The sequence below is a fragment of the Microcaecilia unicolor genome, chromosome 10 (assembly GCF_901765095.1).
Source record: "Microcaecilia unicolor chromosome 10, aMicUni1.1, whole genome shotgun sequence".
Lineage (NCBI taxonomy): Eukaryota > Metazoa > Chordata > Amphibia > Gymnophiona > Siphonopidae > Microcaecilia > Microcaecilia unicolor.
The window spans coordinates 189,970,990-189,987,476 of NC_044040.1; the positions used below are offsets into that span (position 1 = coordinate 189,970,990).

General features: G+C 45.2%; 1 protein-coding gene across 1 annotated transcript in view; it reads right to left on the bottom strand.

Moving 5' to 3' along the window:
* Positions 1-15,201, bottom strand: part of PPM1L (protein phosphatase, Mg2+/Mn2+ dependent 1L) — a 271,207-nt gene extending 256,006 nt beyond the window's left edge. Inside the window, exon 1 of the mRNA XM_030216433.1 lies at positions 14,455-15,201. Coding sequence (XP_030072293.1) covers positions 14,455-14,853 — 399 coding nt within the window. The 5' untranslated portion in view covers positions 14,854-15,201. The remainder of the gene's footprint in view (positions 1-14,454) is intronic.
* Positions 15,202-16,487: the final 1,286 nt, after the last annotated feature.

Below are 16,487 nucleotides of genomic sequence, written 5' to 3' on the forward strand. Positions count from 1 at the left end.
ATGGCACTATCTAGTGCCTCGGAGTATTGGTGGGTAGCGGACTTATCAGAACCGTGGCTGCCATTATAGCGAAAAGTGGTTTTGATTATCCAGCCCTTAGTTTTTTATAGATGACAACACAAACACACATTTCTATATCTTTACCTATGTATATGTGTGTATATTTATTTTTATTTATATATATGATTTAAATATATGTGCGTATGCCTAAACACACACACACACACCCAGCAGTGACACAGCCATGAAGTGCCACATGACCCATAGGTATAAAATAGGACACTCAGCATTCGGTGCATGCTAAGCTTTAGTAAAGGGGCCCCTTAGATTGTACGCCTTCTGGCGACAATAAAAGACCTAGGGCCCTGTTTACTAAGCTGTGCTAAAGGCGTGCTACCATTTTTAGTTTGCGCTAACGCTAGAGACACCCACGGAGAGAGTGGTGGATACTTGGAATGCCCTCCAGCGGGAGGTGGTGGAGATGAAAACAGTAATGGAATTCAAAAATCTGTGGGATAAACATAAAGGAATCCTGTTCAGAAGGAATGGATCCTCAGAAGCTTAGCAGAGATTGGGTGGCAGCACCGGTGGTGGGAGACGGGGCTATTGGTTGGGAGGCGGGGCTAGTGCTGGGCAGACTTCTACGGTCTGTGCCCTGAAAATGGCAGATACAAATCAAGGTCAGTTATACACATAAAGTAGCACATATGAGTTTATCTTGTTGGGCAGACTGGATGGAGCGTACAGGTCTTTCTCTGCCGTCATCTACTATGTTACTATATAGGTGTCTCTAGCATTTAGCATGTGCAAATTTTAGTAAACAGGGTCCCTAGTGTACCTGGATGTAACTTACCTTGAAGCTAGTACTCACAAAGGTGTGAGCTAAATCCACTTAAATAAATAAAGACAGAGGTGAAGAAATAATGGCATTAATTATAAAGAATATTTACTTACATAGCTCTGGCATACAAAGCACAGTGCAACAAATTCCCATAGTTACAAGATTTTGACCCCTGCAAAAGGCTTCTGCTTTGCCAGAGATCAAACAGCACAGATTAACACAGACGAGAAGAATCAGGCACATATCACCAGGCCCGTGATTCTTTTACCACTATTCAAAACAATCAGCCCTAACAGACCGGCAAAGCTGCAAGGAAAAACTTGAAGAAAACCTACTTTTTTCCCCCCAGACACCTGCTCCACTTTGGACAATGTTGATGTGATGTTTCATTTCCTATAAAAATGGTTTGGCTTTATATTTACGATCAGCTCTGGTAATTATGCATTCCCAGCCCCAATCCCCACTTTCCTTCTTTCAGTCACTACAGCCCACATCTGCTTTCAGTAAATTATAATGTCAAGACTCAGGCACCGGCCATCTACATGTCATTATACTGAGTTGTCCACTCGTTAACTGCGCTCAGTGATTGATGGCAGAATAATTGCCAGTTTATTTATAACCGCTGAATGAACAATTTTAGACTTCAGGAAACTATTTCTTTTCAAAGGAGGATGTCCCTTTCAGCTGGTGTGTAAGGAAAGCTCATTCAATTCAAAGTTTTGCTTTGGTGATGCAAACTAAGCCTCTGTACACATGTTCAGAATCTGATCTGCCAAACACAGGGCTTAGGAAATATTTATTTAACATTTGCACAGGTTTGCAGGGCAATGTGACCCACATACTTAAAAAAGAAAAAAAAGGACCATCAAAATGGGAAAACACTTCAATTACAAAGTTCCACATCAAAATGACGTCTCCACAAATTTCAAAAAGCATTACTTTGAAAAACAAAAACCCAATTTCAAAGGATTACTTTGAAAAAAAAAATATCCAACTGCACCATAATGTTTAATAACCCAAAAAGTATTCTTTGTGTCAATTATTATTCAAAATTTATCTTTATCAATATCAACACACTTATAGAGCATTATTTATATCTAATGTCCACATACTTTTCAGACACAGTCCAGTAGGGATTATACCATTCAGGACCGATCCAACAGTATCTAACACTTTAGGTGAAATTTCACTAATGCATTCCCACCAACAGGCAGCTCACAACCCTCTCTTCATTCTTCAGCATCTACTCTTCCCTACCTCCCCTCCCCGAGGTGGCTAGCATCTCTCTGAATCCCTTTTTCCTATGGTGTTCAATATTCCCCATCCCCCAGGTGGTTAGCTTCTCCTCTTCCCTTATTTTTTAGCGCACCTACAAAAAATGCCCCCTTTTTGTTTTTTTTGCCGAAAAAGGACATGCAGCAAAATGAAAATTGCTGTGCATCCATTTTGGGTCTGAGACCTAGCAGTAAGGTCTCACATGGTAACCAGGCGGTTATGGTCTACGCACGTCAAATGCCACTTGACGTGCATAGCTGCCGCGTGCCAGAAAATAAAAAATATTTTTCAGACACATGTAGCAGACGTGTGCCAAAATTGAAATTACCGCAAGGGTCACTAGGAGCAGGCTTATTTTCGAAAGAGAAGAGTGCCCATCTTTCGACACAAATCGGGAGATGGGCATCCTTCTCTCAGGGTTGCCCAAATTGGCATAATCAAAAGCCGATTTTGGGCGCCCTCAACTGCTTTCCGTCGCAGGGATGACCAAAGTTCACAGGGGCGTGTCGGCAGCATAGCGAAGGCGGCACTGGGGCGTGCCTAACACATGGGCGTCCTCGGCCGATAATGGAAAAAAGAAGGGTGTCCCTGACGAGCACTTGGCTGACTTTACTTGGTCCATTTTTTCTCACAACCAAGCCTCAAAAAGATGCCCGAACTGACCAGATGACCACCATAGGGAATCGGGGATGACCTCCCCTTACTCCCCCAGTGGTCACCAACCCCCTCCCAACCTAAAAAAAACAAAACTTTAAAATAAAGTTTTGGCCGGCCTCTATGCCAGCCCCAAATGTTATACCCAGCTCCATGACAGTAGTATGCAGGTCCCTGGAGCAGTTTTAGTGGGTGCAGTGCACTTCAGGCAGGCAGACCAGGCCCATCACACCCCCCCCCCCCACCTGTTACACTTGATGTGGTAAATGTGAGCCCTTCAAAACCCACCACAAACCCACTGTACCCACATCTAGGTGACCCCCTTCATCCCTAAGGGCTATGGTAGTGGTGTACAGTTGTGGGGAGTGGGTTTTGGGGGGGGGTTGGGGGGGTTCAGCACAAGGAATGGAAGCTATTCACTTTGGAGCTTTTTCTGAAGTCCACTGCAGTGCCCCCTAGGGTGCGCAGTTGGTGTCCTGGCATGTCAGGGGGACCAGTGCACTACGAATGCTGGCTCCTCCCATGACCAAATGACTTGCATTTGGTTGTTTTTGAGATGGGCATCCTCGGTTTCCATTATCGCTGAAAATCAGAGACGAGCATCTATAAGGACGACCATCTCTAAGGTCGCCCTCAATTTCGCGATTTGGGCATCCCCGACCGTATTATCGAAACAAAAGATGGCCGCCCATCTTGTTTCAATAATACCAGTTTCCCTGCCCCTTCGCGGGGACGTCCTGCGTGGACGGCCCCATTCGATTATGCCCCTCCACGTAACCGGGCAATAACTCCAATTTGTCGCGTATAGGCACCTACGTGACTTAGTAAAAAGGCATAAGCATAAGCCACCGCCAAGCTGGGAAAAGACCAAAGGTCCATCAAGCCCAGCACTCTGTCTCCGACAGCGGCCAATCCAGGCCCCAAGAACCTGGCAAAAACCCAAAATTTAATAACGATCAATGGACTTTTCCTTCAGGAATCTATCCAGACCCCCTTTAAACTCAGCAAGGCCAGCTGCCGTCACTACCTTCTCCGGCAATGAGTTCCAGAGTCTGGCCCCTCAGTTAAGCAATAGTTCCAATAGTGAGAATATATTTTCGAATGTACTTAGATCTCTTACAAGCAGTTCTGTTGCAACGTGTCACACACTGTATCCCAAGCACTGGTTTGAACAATGCATGTTGTCACAATAGCCACAATACACCAGTCAGATCCAGTGGGTGAACTGAAGAAACTTGCCATCCTTTTCATTTAATGTGGATTCTCCAAAGAGTACTAAAAGCTTATAGAACTTCAGAAATAATGGCTTAACTGTGAAATGTTGCTACAGAGTATTACTGATTTTTTAAATAAAAAATTCTTTTGATTGCAACCAAGCTGGAGTTAGAAGAGATCCTCCTATTTATGGCTCATCTGATTTGTCAAAAAAAGGTTTTGGGAATGAATAACCATGGGAGAAAAATCATTTCGATTTCAGCTGCAGTGTAGTGAACTGAGTGTAAGTGCGAGGGAGCTGAAACGCAGAAAAGAATCCGGCAGATGACACAGAGCAGTGTATTAACGAGAAGGCGCATGGTTCAGGAGGGGAAAGATGTATTCATTCCTGAATCTGAAAACCAAACATCATGCTGGTGACCAGCATAAAATGATCTTTGCCTATAATTCAGGCTAAAATTTTCATTATACCCGTCACCAATTAACTCACATTGTTAACAGGCAAAGCGGTTTCGCTGAGGTCATGAAAACCCCAGAACTTGACGGTTAAGATCTGTCCTTGGCTGAACAGTTCAGAGCATGACATCAAAGCGGGAAGGCACAGCACATCAGCTTGCACCCTACAAAGCTATGACACAGGGAGCCAATAACAAGGCTGACAAGTTCATCTGGGGCCATGAAGGGCATAATGTGATACGGAAAGAGGAGGTCTCTAGCACTGTTTGACCAAAATAACCCTCAACTTAGGTTGCTAGTTCCTAAGCTGTAGTAAAATATTGCAATTTACCCTAACAATATTTACATGCAAGGCACGCTAACTGATTTAGAGGCCATTTCACTAAGCTGCGCCCAACACGCGGCAATTCCGAGTTACTACCCAACTACCGCGTGGCCCGCACAGTAATTTCATTTTTACGCGTGCCGGAAAATATTTTTATTTTCTGGTGCACAGGCAGTAATCGGGTGGTAATCAGCATTTTATGCACGTAGACCATTACCGCCCGACACCTTACCACTAGGTCAATGGCTGGCGGTAAGGTCTCAGACCCAAAATGGATGTGTGGCAATTTTCATTTTGCCACACGTCCATTTTCAGCAAAGATGTTAAAATGGCATTGGTTTTACAGGTGCGCTGATGCGCTGAAAAATGATTCTGCGCGCATCCAAAACACGGGTCTATACTACCCCAGGCCGTTTTTCAGCATGCCTTTGTAAAAAGGACCCTTAGCGTGTACTAATGTGTGCCTTACTGAAAGGACCCCTAACTTGGGTACCATAGGTTAATGATTGGCACTGCAGCTGGGAACATCTGTTATCTTTTGAAGGGACCAATGCGAGGTGACCTCCCTACCCCATCCTTGACATCTGCAATTACATTACCCCATTCTCTGACATGCCCTCTTATCCCCCAAAATGCCACAGAGCACAAGGACCCCTCTCCTACCAGGTGCCTACCGGGGAGTGGGGTTCTTTAGTTCTATGCAGTGCTGAGGGAGGGAGACCTAGAGATCTGTGGGCTATGAGGACTTTGTTCCGAGGCACTGGCCCTTTTAAGAGGCTCCTAAGAACATCAGGCCACACACAAGCGGTCTGATATTTCCAGAGAGGAAAGATAATGCTAGTTAAAACCTGACATTATATTTCCATTAATAACACAGTTTGTAAGGTTAAAATGCAAGCTGCATTATTCAATTTGCATAATAATGAGGTAATTTGCATGCATTTCCATGCTCTGCATTTTGTTATTATTTAACTCATGGTGCATTAACAAAATATGTGTTAAAGGCAAATAAAACATGATTTTGTTATTTAAGGCAAGCTATTTGGCAAAAATCATGGATTATTTTCTTAACAAACATTAGTAACTACCCTGCATAGTCATGATACTGATCCAGGATCCTACTGGCTACATACAAGAAACAGCTGTCTTGATAATATATTTCAAAAGGGAGAAGACCGATTCATCCTTCTGTATTGGTTTCAGATGTATACAGTCTCAGAAACTGCAGCAACATGGCGGGGTCACTCAAGCACAGCTGAGTCTTCAGCCAAGCATAGTGCAGAACAATGCCAGAACGCCTAATGTTCCAGAACTGCAAATGATGCTGATCGAGAATGGCTATTTCAAATGCCAATAATGCTCCAAAATGCAGCAACATGATTTGACAAGGCTGATATTTCTCCTCCATTTCAAGATACCCAACCCAACATCCCTAGCCTCTGTCTGTCCATGGAGCTACAGCCAGATTCTTGAATGAATCAATATTTTCAGCATGGGGAACTGCTTTTGGCACACAGACCAGCTTCTATAAATGAGACAGATTTCTCCATCCCTTAGGAATAAGAGGAAAGTGAGGGGCATTTCTTTATTCAAGTCATCTGTTAAAAAGTTAGCCACTGCTGGGCCTGGGCTAAAAAAGGAAAGATGGCCACTCCTAAAGAAAAGAGTCCAACGGATAAACATCTTGAACCGGTCCCACAAACCGTGAGAACACCTGTGTTGTCATCAGAGGGAACCTCTTTCAGCTCCAACGCTAGAACCCCTCCCTTACCGTCCACAAGCAGGTTTCAAGCTGAATCCAGGACCGAAGTGTTGCAGGGAGAAGCTGAACAAAATCCTTCCCAGGAGTTACCAGTCCATCACCCGCTGAAGCTGCAACCGGTCGTTTTTGATCGGTCAGCGGACATTCCAGTTGGGACTGTGGAAGGAGATGTTTCTTTGATGGACGTTTGCCCCCCGGATTCTATATAGTGCGCTTAGATTTAGGTGCCGAAATCGGGGCGGATTCTATAATACTGCACGTAACTTAATTGGCATAACAAGCTAATGAATGCTGATAACAGCACTTAACAAGCAATAATGAGCACTAATTGGCACCGATTAGAATTTAGGCACACAACTTACTAAGCGTATTCTGTAACGATGTGTGCCGAACACGTAGAGGCAAAAGGGGCGTGGTTATGGGTGAGGAAATGGGCGTTTCATGGGCGTTCCAAAATGTAAGCACCTAGTTATAGAATATGGGTCAGTGCGCCTAAATCTACATGCAGAGATTTGCACCAGGTTTTCGTTGGCGTAAATGGATGCACTCAGATATTGGCACTGAAATATTAACTAAGCATATTCTATAATCGGTGCTTAAATCTAGGTGCCGATTATAGAATACGCTTAGTTCTTATTTCAGCACCTAAATCTATATGCATCCATTTACACCAATGAAAACTTGGCGTAAATCCCTGTGCATAGATTTAGGCCATATTCTATAACTAGATGCGTAAATTTTGGAACACCCACAAAATGCCCATTTCCCCACCCATACGCATTTCCCTTTTTGCCTGCACGCATTAGAAGTTCGGTGCACTTTGTTACAGAATACGTTTAGCGAGTTGTGCGTGTAAATTCTAATCAGTGCCAATTAGTGCTCATTAAGTGCTGTTATCAGTGCTCATTAACTTGTTAAGCTTGTTAAACTACACGCATTGTTAAAGAATCTGCATCGATATTTAGGTGCGCTATATAGAATCCGGGGGTAATTGGCTAAGTTGCTTCTCCACCCCAGCCCGCCCTGACCTAGCCGGTTAGGATATGCCTGGTTAGTGGGGATATTCACCAAATAGTTAAATCACTTAACTATTTGGTGAATAACTTAAGTGCCATTGAATATCCAACATTAGCTGGTTCAGCACAGTTTAACCAGGCCTCCTCTGCCCAGTTAAACTTAGTTGAAAATTGACCCTTGTTTGGAACTTTACAAATATTCACTTTTCTAGATGCTGGGCACGGCATTTGAATCTTTTCGATGTATCTAACACCGCTGTACACAGAACAAGCAATGCTGAATATATATGGAGAGCGGTTTCCGCTGCTGGCTCTGCGATAGCAGCAATATTCTGGTCTATTCCACATAGCTATGTGGACAGTGGTTGAATATCGCCAACTATCTGTAGAGTTAGGCAGAATGCTTATCTGTACCGTGGCTGCCATTATATCCAGCCCTTAGTTTTTATAAATGACACATATACACACATTTCTATATCAATCTTTCTCTATCTGTGTGTGTGTGTGTGCATATATGTATATGTGTGTATATTTATATATACATATATGTGTGTGTGTATACACACACACACACACACCCAGCAGTGACATAGCCCCGAGGGGACATGGGGGCCTGGGCCTCTCAAAATTGAGATGCTGTCTACTACTTTGGCTGGTGGGGTTCCCCAAGTCCACCTACAAAAGCTCTCCTCTATACAAAGCCTGTCCTGGACTACCCCCCCCCCCCCCCCCATACATCATGCTTGTTTGTTGTAAAACTGAGCATGTGCGAGGAAAGTCTGCTCCCCCCCCCCAATATATGCACAAAAATCAAGCATGCATGGGGGGGGGGGGGCTCCCTCATGCATGCTCAGTTTCACAAAAATCAAGCATGTGCAGGGAGAGCAGCCAGTATGGCAGCGGCCCAGGAAAAGCAGCACTAGCTGCCAGGCTTTGGAGGAAGGAGGGCTTCCACTGGAGGGGCTTGGGAACCCTCATAAGCTCAGGTATGTGGAGTCTCCAGGGGCAAGGGGCAAACGTTTGTGCCCCCCCTCAAATCCGAGGTGTGGATACACAACTCACACACACACACACGTCTTCCCACTGCATATAGAGCTACATAAACCTGCAAAAATGAGCAGAACTACACTAACGTTCAGGGTGAATATCTACACTAGGAATTCTTTACCAGTGGTGCTCGTACCCCCAAAGGGTGCAGGAAGAAGTCAAACAGGGTATGGAGAAGGGTCTTGAAATTTGAGACAATTTATTAAAACTTTGCAGAGCACAGGAAGTTATTGGTAGTATAACTGTGTACTACTGTAATTTTAGGGACATGTTAGGATTTAGGGGAAAGGGAATGGGACTTATATAGCGCCTTTCTGTGGTTTTTCCCAACTACATTCAAAGCAGTTTACATAGTATATACAGGTACTTATTTGTACCTGGGACAATGGAGGGTTAAGTGACTTGCCCAGAGTCACAAGGAGCTGCAGTGGGAATCGAACCCAGTTCCCCAGGATCAAAATCCACTGCACTAACCACTAGGCTACTCCTCCACTCCTAGCACTGTTAACAGCGACATATTTAGCTATCAGTGGAGGAGTAGCCTAATGGTTAGTGCAGTGGGCTGAGGATCTGGGGAACAATTCCCACTGTGGCTCCTTGTGACCCTGGGCAAGTCACTTAACCCCCCATTGCTCCAGGTATAAAACTTAGATTGTGAGTCTACTAGAGACAAAGAAAGTACCTGCATGTAATAAATGTACACCGCTTTGGCTGTACCAGGGAAAGGTGGTAGATAAAATCCGTGACACTTCTTGACATAGTCACTAGTGGACACATAATTAAAGATGGGGTGAAAGGGTTTCATCGATCAGTTAAAGGGATGCAGGAACCAAAAAAAGATTAAGAACCCCTGATCTGCACAGTCTGAGCAAATAAAAAGTCCAATGTATTACATTAACCAGAAAAAAAAACATTTTGCAGGTTTGTGACTGTTTCATGTGACATCTTGCTACAGATTGCAAAGAAACTCCTAGGTCATCTGCTTCAGTAACAAAACTGTGTATGGAAGTTTTGTGCATTGCCACATTACTGGCCCAAGGAACGCACATGTGATAGTGACATAGGTTTAAGTCCCCTCGGGGCTATGTCACTGCTGGGGGGGAGGGGTGTGTATACACATACACATATATATAAATAAATATAAATATACTCCTTGATACGCTGTCCTCACTTGAATTTCAGGGCTCTGTTCTTTCCTGGTTTTCTTCTTCTCTCCCAGCGTACCTTTAGTGTATACTCTAGTGGATCCTCCTCTACTTCTATCCCACTGTCAGTTGGTGTACCTCAGGGATCTGTCCTGGGACCCCTTCTTTTCTCCATCTATACTTCTTGCCTTGGTACTCTGATCTCATCCCATGGTTTTCAGTATCATCTTTAGGCTGATGACTCCCAGATCTCGCCACACCAGAAATCTCAGCCGAAATCCAGGCCAAGGTATCAGCCTGCCTGTCTGACATTGCTGCCTGGATGTCTCAGCGCCATCTGAAACTAAACATGACCAAGACTGAGCTTCTTATCTTTCCCCCTAAACCAACCTCTCCTCCTCCCCCATTCTCTATTTCAGTGGATAACACTCTCATCCTTCCTATCTCATCAGCTTGTAACCTTGAAGTCATCTTCGACTCCTCCCTCTCCTTCTCTGCACATATTCAGCAGACTGCTAAAACCTGTCGTTTCTTTCTCTATAATATCAGCAAAATTTGCCCTTTCCTTTCTGAGCACGCTACTAGAACCCTCATCCACACTCTTATCACCTCTCGCATAGACTATTGCAACTTGCTTTTCACAGGTCTCCCACTTAGCCATTTCTCTCCTCTTCAATCTGTTCAAAATTCTGCTGCACGACTAATATTCCGCCAGTGTCGTTATGCTCATATTAGCCCTCTCCTCAAGTCCACTTCACTGGCTTCCTATCCATTGCCGCATGCAGTTCAAACTCCTCTTATTGACCTATAAGTGCATTCACTCTGCAGCTCCTCAGTACCTCTCCACTCTCATCTCTCCCTACATTTCTCCCTGGGAACTCCATTCACTGGGTAAATCTCTCTTATCTGCACCCTTCTCCTCCACTGCTAACTCCACTCCAGACTCCGTTCTTTTTATCTTGCTGCACCATATGCCTGGAATAGACTTCCTGAGCCAGTACGTCAAGCTCCATCTCTGGCCGTCTTCAAATCTAAGCTAAAAGCCCACCTTTTTGATGCTGCTTTTAACTCCTAACCCTTATTCACTTGTTCAGAACCCTTATTTTATCATCCTCACTTTAATAATCCCTTATCTCTTGTTTGTCCTGTTTGTCTGTCCTAATTAGATTGTAAGCTCTGTCGAGCAGGGATTGTCTCTTAATGTTGAAATGTACAGCGCTGCTTACGTCTAGTAGCGCTATAGAAATGATAAGTAGTAGTCTTTGGGATTCCGGAATCTTGCTGCTCTTTGGGATTCCGCACAAAATGTTGCTACAGTGAGATTCCAGAATCTTGCTACTCTTTGGGATTCTGCATGGAATCTTGCTACTCTTTGGGTTTCTGCACGGAATCTTGCTACTCTTTGTCCTTATCCCTTATTTGTCCTGTTTGTCTGTCCTAATTAGATTGTAAGCTCTGTCGAGCAGGGACTGTCTCTTCATGCTCAAGTGTACAGCGCTGCGTATGTCTAGTAGTGCTTTAGAAATGATAAGTAGTAGTAGTAATTATGGCCCAGTGTCAGAATTCCTTCTGGAAGGCTTCAAACCCCCATGTAGTAGCGAACAAAGCCTTCTCTCCAGCTCCACTCTGGGACACAGTGTATAAAAACAAAACAAAGTCCCCCAGGAAGCTGAGCCCTTACTGAGCAGCCTTCTCCACCTTAGTCCTTCAAAACTGCCCCCAACCCCACCCCAGGTTTACTTCATAAGTGCTAAACACAGCAGGGGTATTGTTTCCATCACCAGAAATTCCACTCTGCAGGACTATTTTAAAAATAATTATACCTCAGTTATTTTGTGAATAGAAGCAAGAAATACCTTTTTTGCATGTCCATTTTCACAGAATATCACTTTACTGTGCTGCGTTGCATCATAAACTTTTATATCTAGTAGATGATGTGTGACCTTTCTCGGATGATTTTCATCTGGCAGTAAAATGGGGGGATAAAAGTACTGCTCCTGCACTCTAGTGGGGGCCAGAGCTCTGTCATTTGCATACTGAACATCTGTTCAATCAGATTAGGAAGACCTTCACAATCGAGTGGCACAAGCTTTGCACAGTTATTTTCCCCAAAATCTGGAAGGAAGTATTTTTTCACGGAGAGGGTGGTGGATGCTTGGAATGCCCTCCCGCGGGAGGTGGTGGAGATGAAAACGGTAACGGAATTCAAACATGCGTGGGATATGCATAAAGGAATCCTGTGCAGTAGGAATGGATCCTCAGAAGCTTAGCCGAAATTGGGTGGCGGAGCAGGTGGGGGAAGAGAGGTTGGTGGTTGGGAGGCGAGGATAGTGGAGGGCAGACTTATACGGTCTGTGCCAGAGCCGGTGATGGGAGGCGGGACTGGTGGTTGGGAGGTGGGGATAGTGCTGGGCAGACTTGTACGGTCTGTGCCCTGAAAAAGGCAGGTACAAATCAAGGTAAGGTATACACATATGAGTTTATCTTGTTGGGCAGACTGGATGGACCATGCAGGTCTTTTTCTGCCGTCATCTACTATGTTACTATGAAAGCATGCAAACAAAGGCTCTAGCTCCTTTGAGATCGGCTATGAGCAAATTTCAGAGGTGCTCACAATGTGACTGATGTGCTTAAGTTGTCGTTTTTTTTTAAATCACAACATTCAACAATGAGTTGCGTTTCTTGACTGAGATTTGATGCCACTTTCCCTTTCAACTAAACACACTGGCCCTGAATTTCATGCGTTTCCTACTAGTTGACCTAAATTTGGGCAACAACAGTCACTGTGACTTTTTACTACGGCCCTCCTCTCTGTATTTTAAAATCCATCTGCTTCGTCCGTTCCTACTTTACATCAGTGGTCTCAACTCCCAGTCCTGAGGACCACCAAGGATCAGATTTGCAGGGTATCCCTAACAATATGCATGAGCGATGAATATGCATGAGATAGGATGCAAGCCTATCTCATACATATTCATTAGGGATATCCCGAAAACCTGACCTGGTGGCAGCTCTCAAGGACTGGGAGTGAAGACCACTGCTTGACACGTAAGGGCATGAAAAGTTTGCATGAAAAGGATCATGAGTGCCAGAACTTTGCTGAGTAGCAGGAACCATCATAAACTTTGTGGTACACCAGTATGCCCACCTATGGGGAATCTGAGCAGGCTATTGAAAGAAAAAGCAAAACAGATTTAAAAAAACATAGAAAGCAATGTGGGTGCAAATTCACCAACTATGCAAAAGAATAAAAAGAGATTTATTTCTGCTGAATGAGACAACTGCATAAGTACATATGTTCTCTTAAAACACCGTGGAAACACTGTAATCCAAACTTTAGTGCCATCGTCTTCCGAGGAAAGTAAAGCAGCTCTCTCTCCCTGTATGCAAACGTTAGCTGGTGGCATGTTTGGGACAGCTGCCCTGTGTGTGGCTGCAATTGCTCTCTGAACAGTGCTTTCCTTTTTCAAGAAGACCCCTCTGTTTGATTGATCAGGGACAGCTGAAAGACACCCGAAGCCCCTAGGAAGTAAGAGGGCAGAAGCTAAACAACAAAGGGGCATGGGGGTCCCTTCCATCCGAAATAAAACAATCAATAAAAAGACAACCCTGAATAAAAGATGTTCTGCCTTTAATATTTTTAAAGTATCTTTTCGCTCATTTTATGTTTTTATTAGTAGGTAAGAACTAGTGGGAATGTCCAATGAAAACAGGCAGTACTGTACCTTCTATCTATGAATAAAGGACCTGTGTAATCTACACTTAACCCATCACATTGCGGTTCAGAAAGAGCACATAACTAGTAAGATTGACATTTAGCAGCCCTGGTTTCAAAAAAAGCCACCTAAGTCCTTATTGAAAAAAAAAAAACAACCATGTTTTCCATAAGCACAGAATAGGGAATAAGGGAAAATTCTTTTTTTGAGTAAATCCAGCCTTTGGTCCTTTGATTTCTGCTGGCTGTTACAGCAGTTGACTAGTTCCTTTGTTCTTTCACAAAACAAATTTCATCCCATCGTAAAGGATGGGAAAAAAAACTATGTGCCCATTTTGGGGTTTACAGACAGCAAAATTAGAACCGTATACAGTAACTAGATTCGCATTTAGCACGTCTAATCACAAAATCAGACCCACAGTCTGGCTCCTGATGGAGGAGGTGGGCAATAATGGTTTTGTGCCGTTCATTGAAAGGCGTCACTATACAGCAGTTTCGCCCAATATAGCTGTGGCTGGACCTATGTTGCTGTTGCCACTGGTTATTCAAATCTCCAGAAGTGATGAACTGAAACTTTTCCAACCCTAGGTCATTTCGGAAGAGCACCTGTCCCAATAAGCAGTGCTAGATCACCTTGAGGTTCAGCTCCCGACCCCGGACACCATGGAGTTAAAACAAAAATACAAAAGCGATCTCAGCCTAACAATAACAGCAACAACAACACGAGAATCAGAACATCTGTCTTTCAGACAGCACTAGCAGGCTCACTGACCAATGCATCCCTTAATAGCCCGAGTATTTCTCCTGCCTCAGGTTTGCAAAATGCACGTCAAAAGTTCCTCACTATTTATCAAAATAAAGCCAAAGATAAGCGCTTTTCCTTTCCCAGAGCTCTCACCTTAGCAGCTGCCCGTTTATACCTAGGGGGACAACCAGGAGAAGAACAAAGAGCAAACGCTACGCTCTGCCCCCCCCCCCCCCAAACCAAGAAAAGCCGACCTACCTCTCCTCCGTGCCCGTCAAAAATGCCGAAGATGGAGGGGTGGGTTTTGTTGACCAGGTCGGTGAGGACTTCGAAGCGGTCCTCCATGTGGTCCCTCCTGCCCTGGATGGAGTAGACGGCCACGTTGTGGCTCCTGAACTCCCAGGTTTTGGAGAACTCGGCTTCCAGCACGTCGAGCCCCCCGAGCCGCTCGTTCTGCATGATCTCCGCCACCTTCCCCTTCACCATCTTCACGGCGTCCCTGCTCGACTTGACGATGGTTTTCACCTCGTCCGTGTGGAAGAAATAGCTCCAGAGGGCAAGGCTGATGCAGAGCAGGAAGAGGGTCTCGGGTCTGAGCAAGAAGTAGCGCATGATCCGACCCAGGAGAGACAGCAAAGTCATAGTATCCTCTATCATTTAGAGCCGCGCGATCGCCCGGCCGGTGGGGGGGTGGGTGGGCGCAGGAGGAGGGGGGGAGTTGTTAGCAATCCGCAGCCGCTCCAATCATTGCATTCTCCCGGCTCCCTCGGCCAGGGATTCCCCCTGCAGGGATGGCAGCCAGGCAGCTCTTCCCCGGCGCAAGGTGTAAGGTGGGAGGAGGCGTGAAAGAGCAGCTGGAGGGTGATGAGCTGCTCCAACAAGTTTTCGGTACTGCAAAGCTCAATCCGCAACGTGAAGGCAGGAGGAGGAGCAGCCGCTGCCTCTACCGCAGCCTGGACAGCTGCAAACGCGCCGCCCGGCCCGACTCTCCAGTTGCAAACAGCGGTCCGTCAGCCCGCAGTCAGGGTGACACAAGGGGGCGGGCACCTCCTAGCTCCGCCCTCTTTCCGAGGTAACTCCTCCCCCGGCAGGAAGGAACTTCCGGCTTGTGCTCCTCCGCGCGCGCTTAGAGGATCTGGTGGTGCTGGAGGTGGTGGGGTTTGTTGGGTCGCGCGCCCAATGCTGCTGTGCTGAGTCCTCTCGTCTCCTCTCAGTCCGATCTTTTCCCCCGTCCCTTCCTCTAAATCCGGTGTCTTTCTGTTGTCCGCCCGGGCTCCGGTTCCCGCTGCGTCTCTGGAAGTTTGTTGATGCCACTGTTTTCTGCACCTGCGGCCATGCGAGAGAGTTGGCGGAACGGATCTCAGTCGCCCGCAAAGTCCCTGAACATCTGCAATGCAACTCTGAAAGCACGCGGGGAATTTAGCTTTTAAATGGGAAAAAAATGATTATCTCTCTGTTGTTTTAAGAGTTGTTGTGAAGGATCGCCTGTGGATGCTAGAACACCCCCCCGGTATCGAATGAACAACTTCACTGTGGCTTCGTTTGTATTGCGTTTCTCGTTCCCAGTTCTGTTAAAAAGCTGGCTTTTTATGATCCGAATATTTTAGTTTTGTTGACGGCGTAATTATTTAGTACTCACTGTGGGCTCTTGAGCACCCCCCAATATTGAGCAGACTCTTGCACTGTGGTTAACAAAGGACAATTTGTTCTGAGTTTTGCAAGTTTCAAGCTTATTGAAAATGTATTATCTCGCCCAACAGAACAACCATCTGGGCTCACAATCTAATTTAAAAAAAAAAAAAAGGGGGGGGGGGAGTGAAGGAGACAAACAAGCAACTGTAGGATTGGTAAGAACTACAATGTAGATAGGAAAGAACAGAAGGGAGGGGATCAAGTTTACCAGATGCCTATGGCCTCATCTGAAGCAAGACATCATGAAAAAGAAATGTTTTAAGTTTGGATTTGAAGAGTGGTAAAGAAGTACTTTGTCTAAGATGAGGCAGTAAAGAATTTCATACCATGGGACCTTGGAATGAGAACATGGTGTGCCTACTGTGCTCATAAAAAATTTGTCTGTGGGTAGGGGTCGTAAGAAGATTAAGTTGTGCAGATCGGAGGGTGCGCGTTTGAGAATAGGGGAGAAGGTATCGAGAGAGGTGGGGAGGCTCAGAAGAGGTGAGAGTTTTAAAGATAAGAATTTTGTAAGTGATTCGATGGGGGATAGGCAACCAGTGGGAGACTTTGAGGTGTGGGGTTACATGATCATATGTCTTAAGATGATGAAGAAGTCT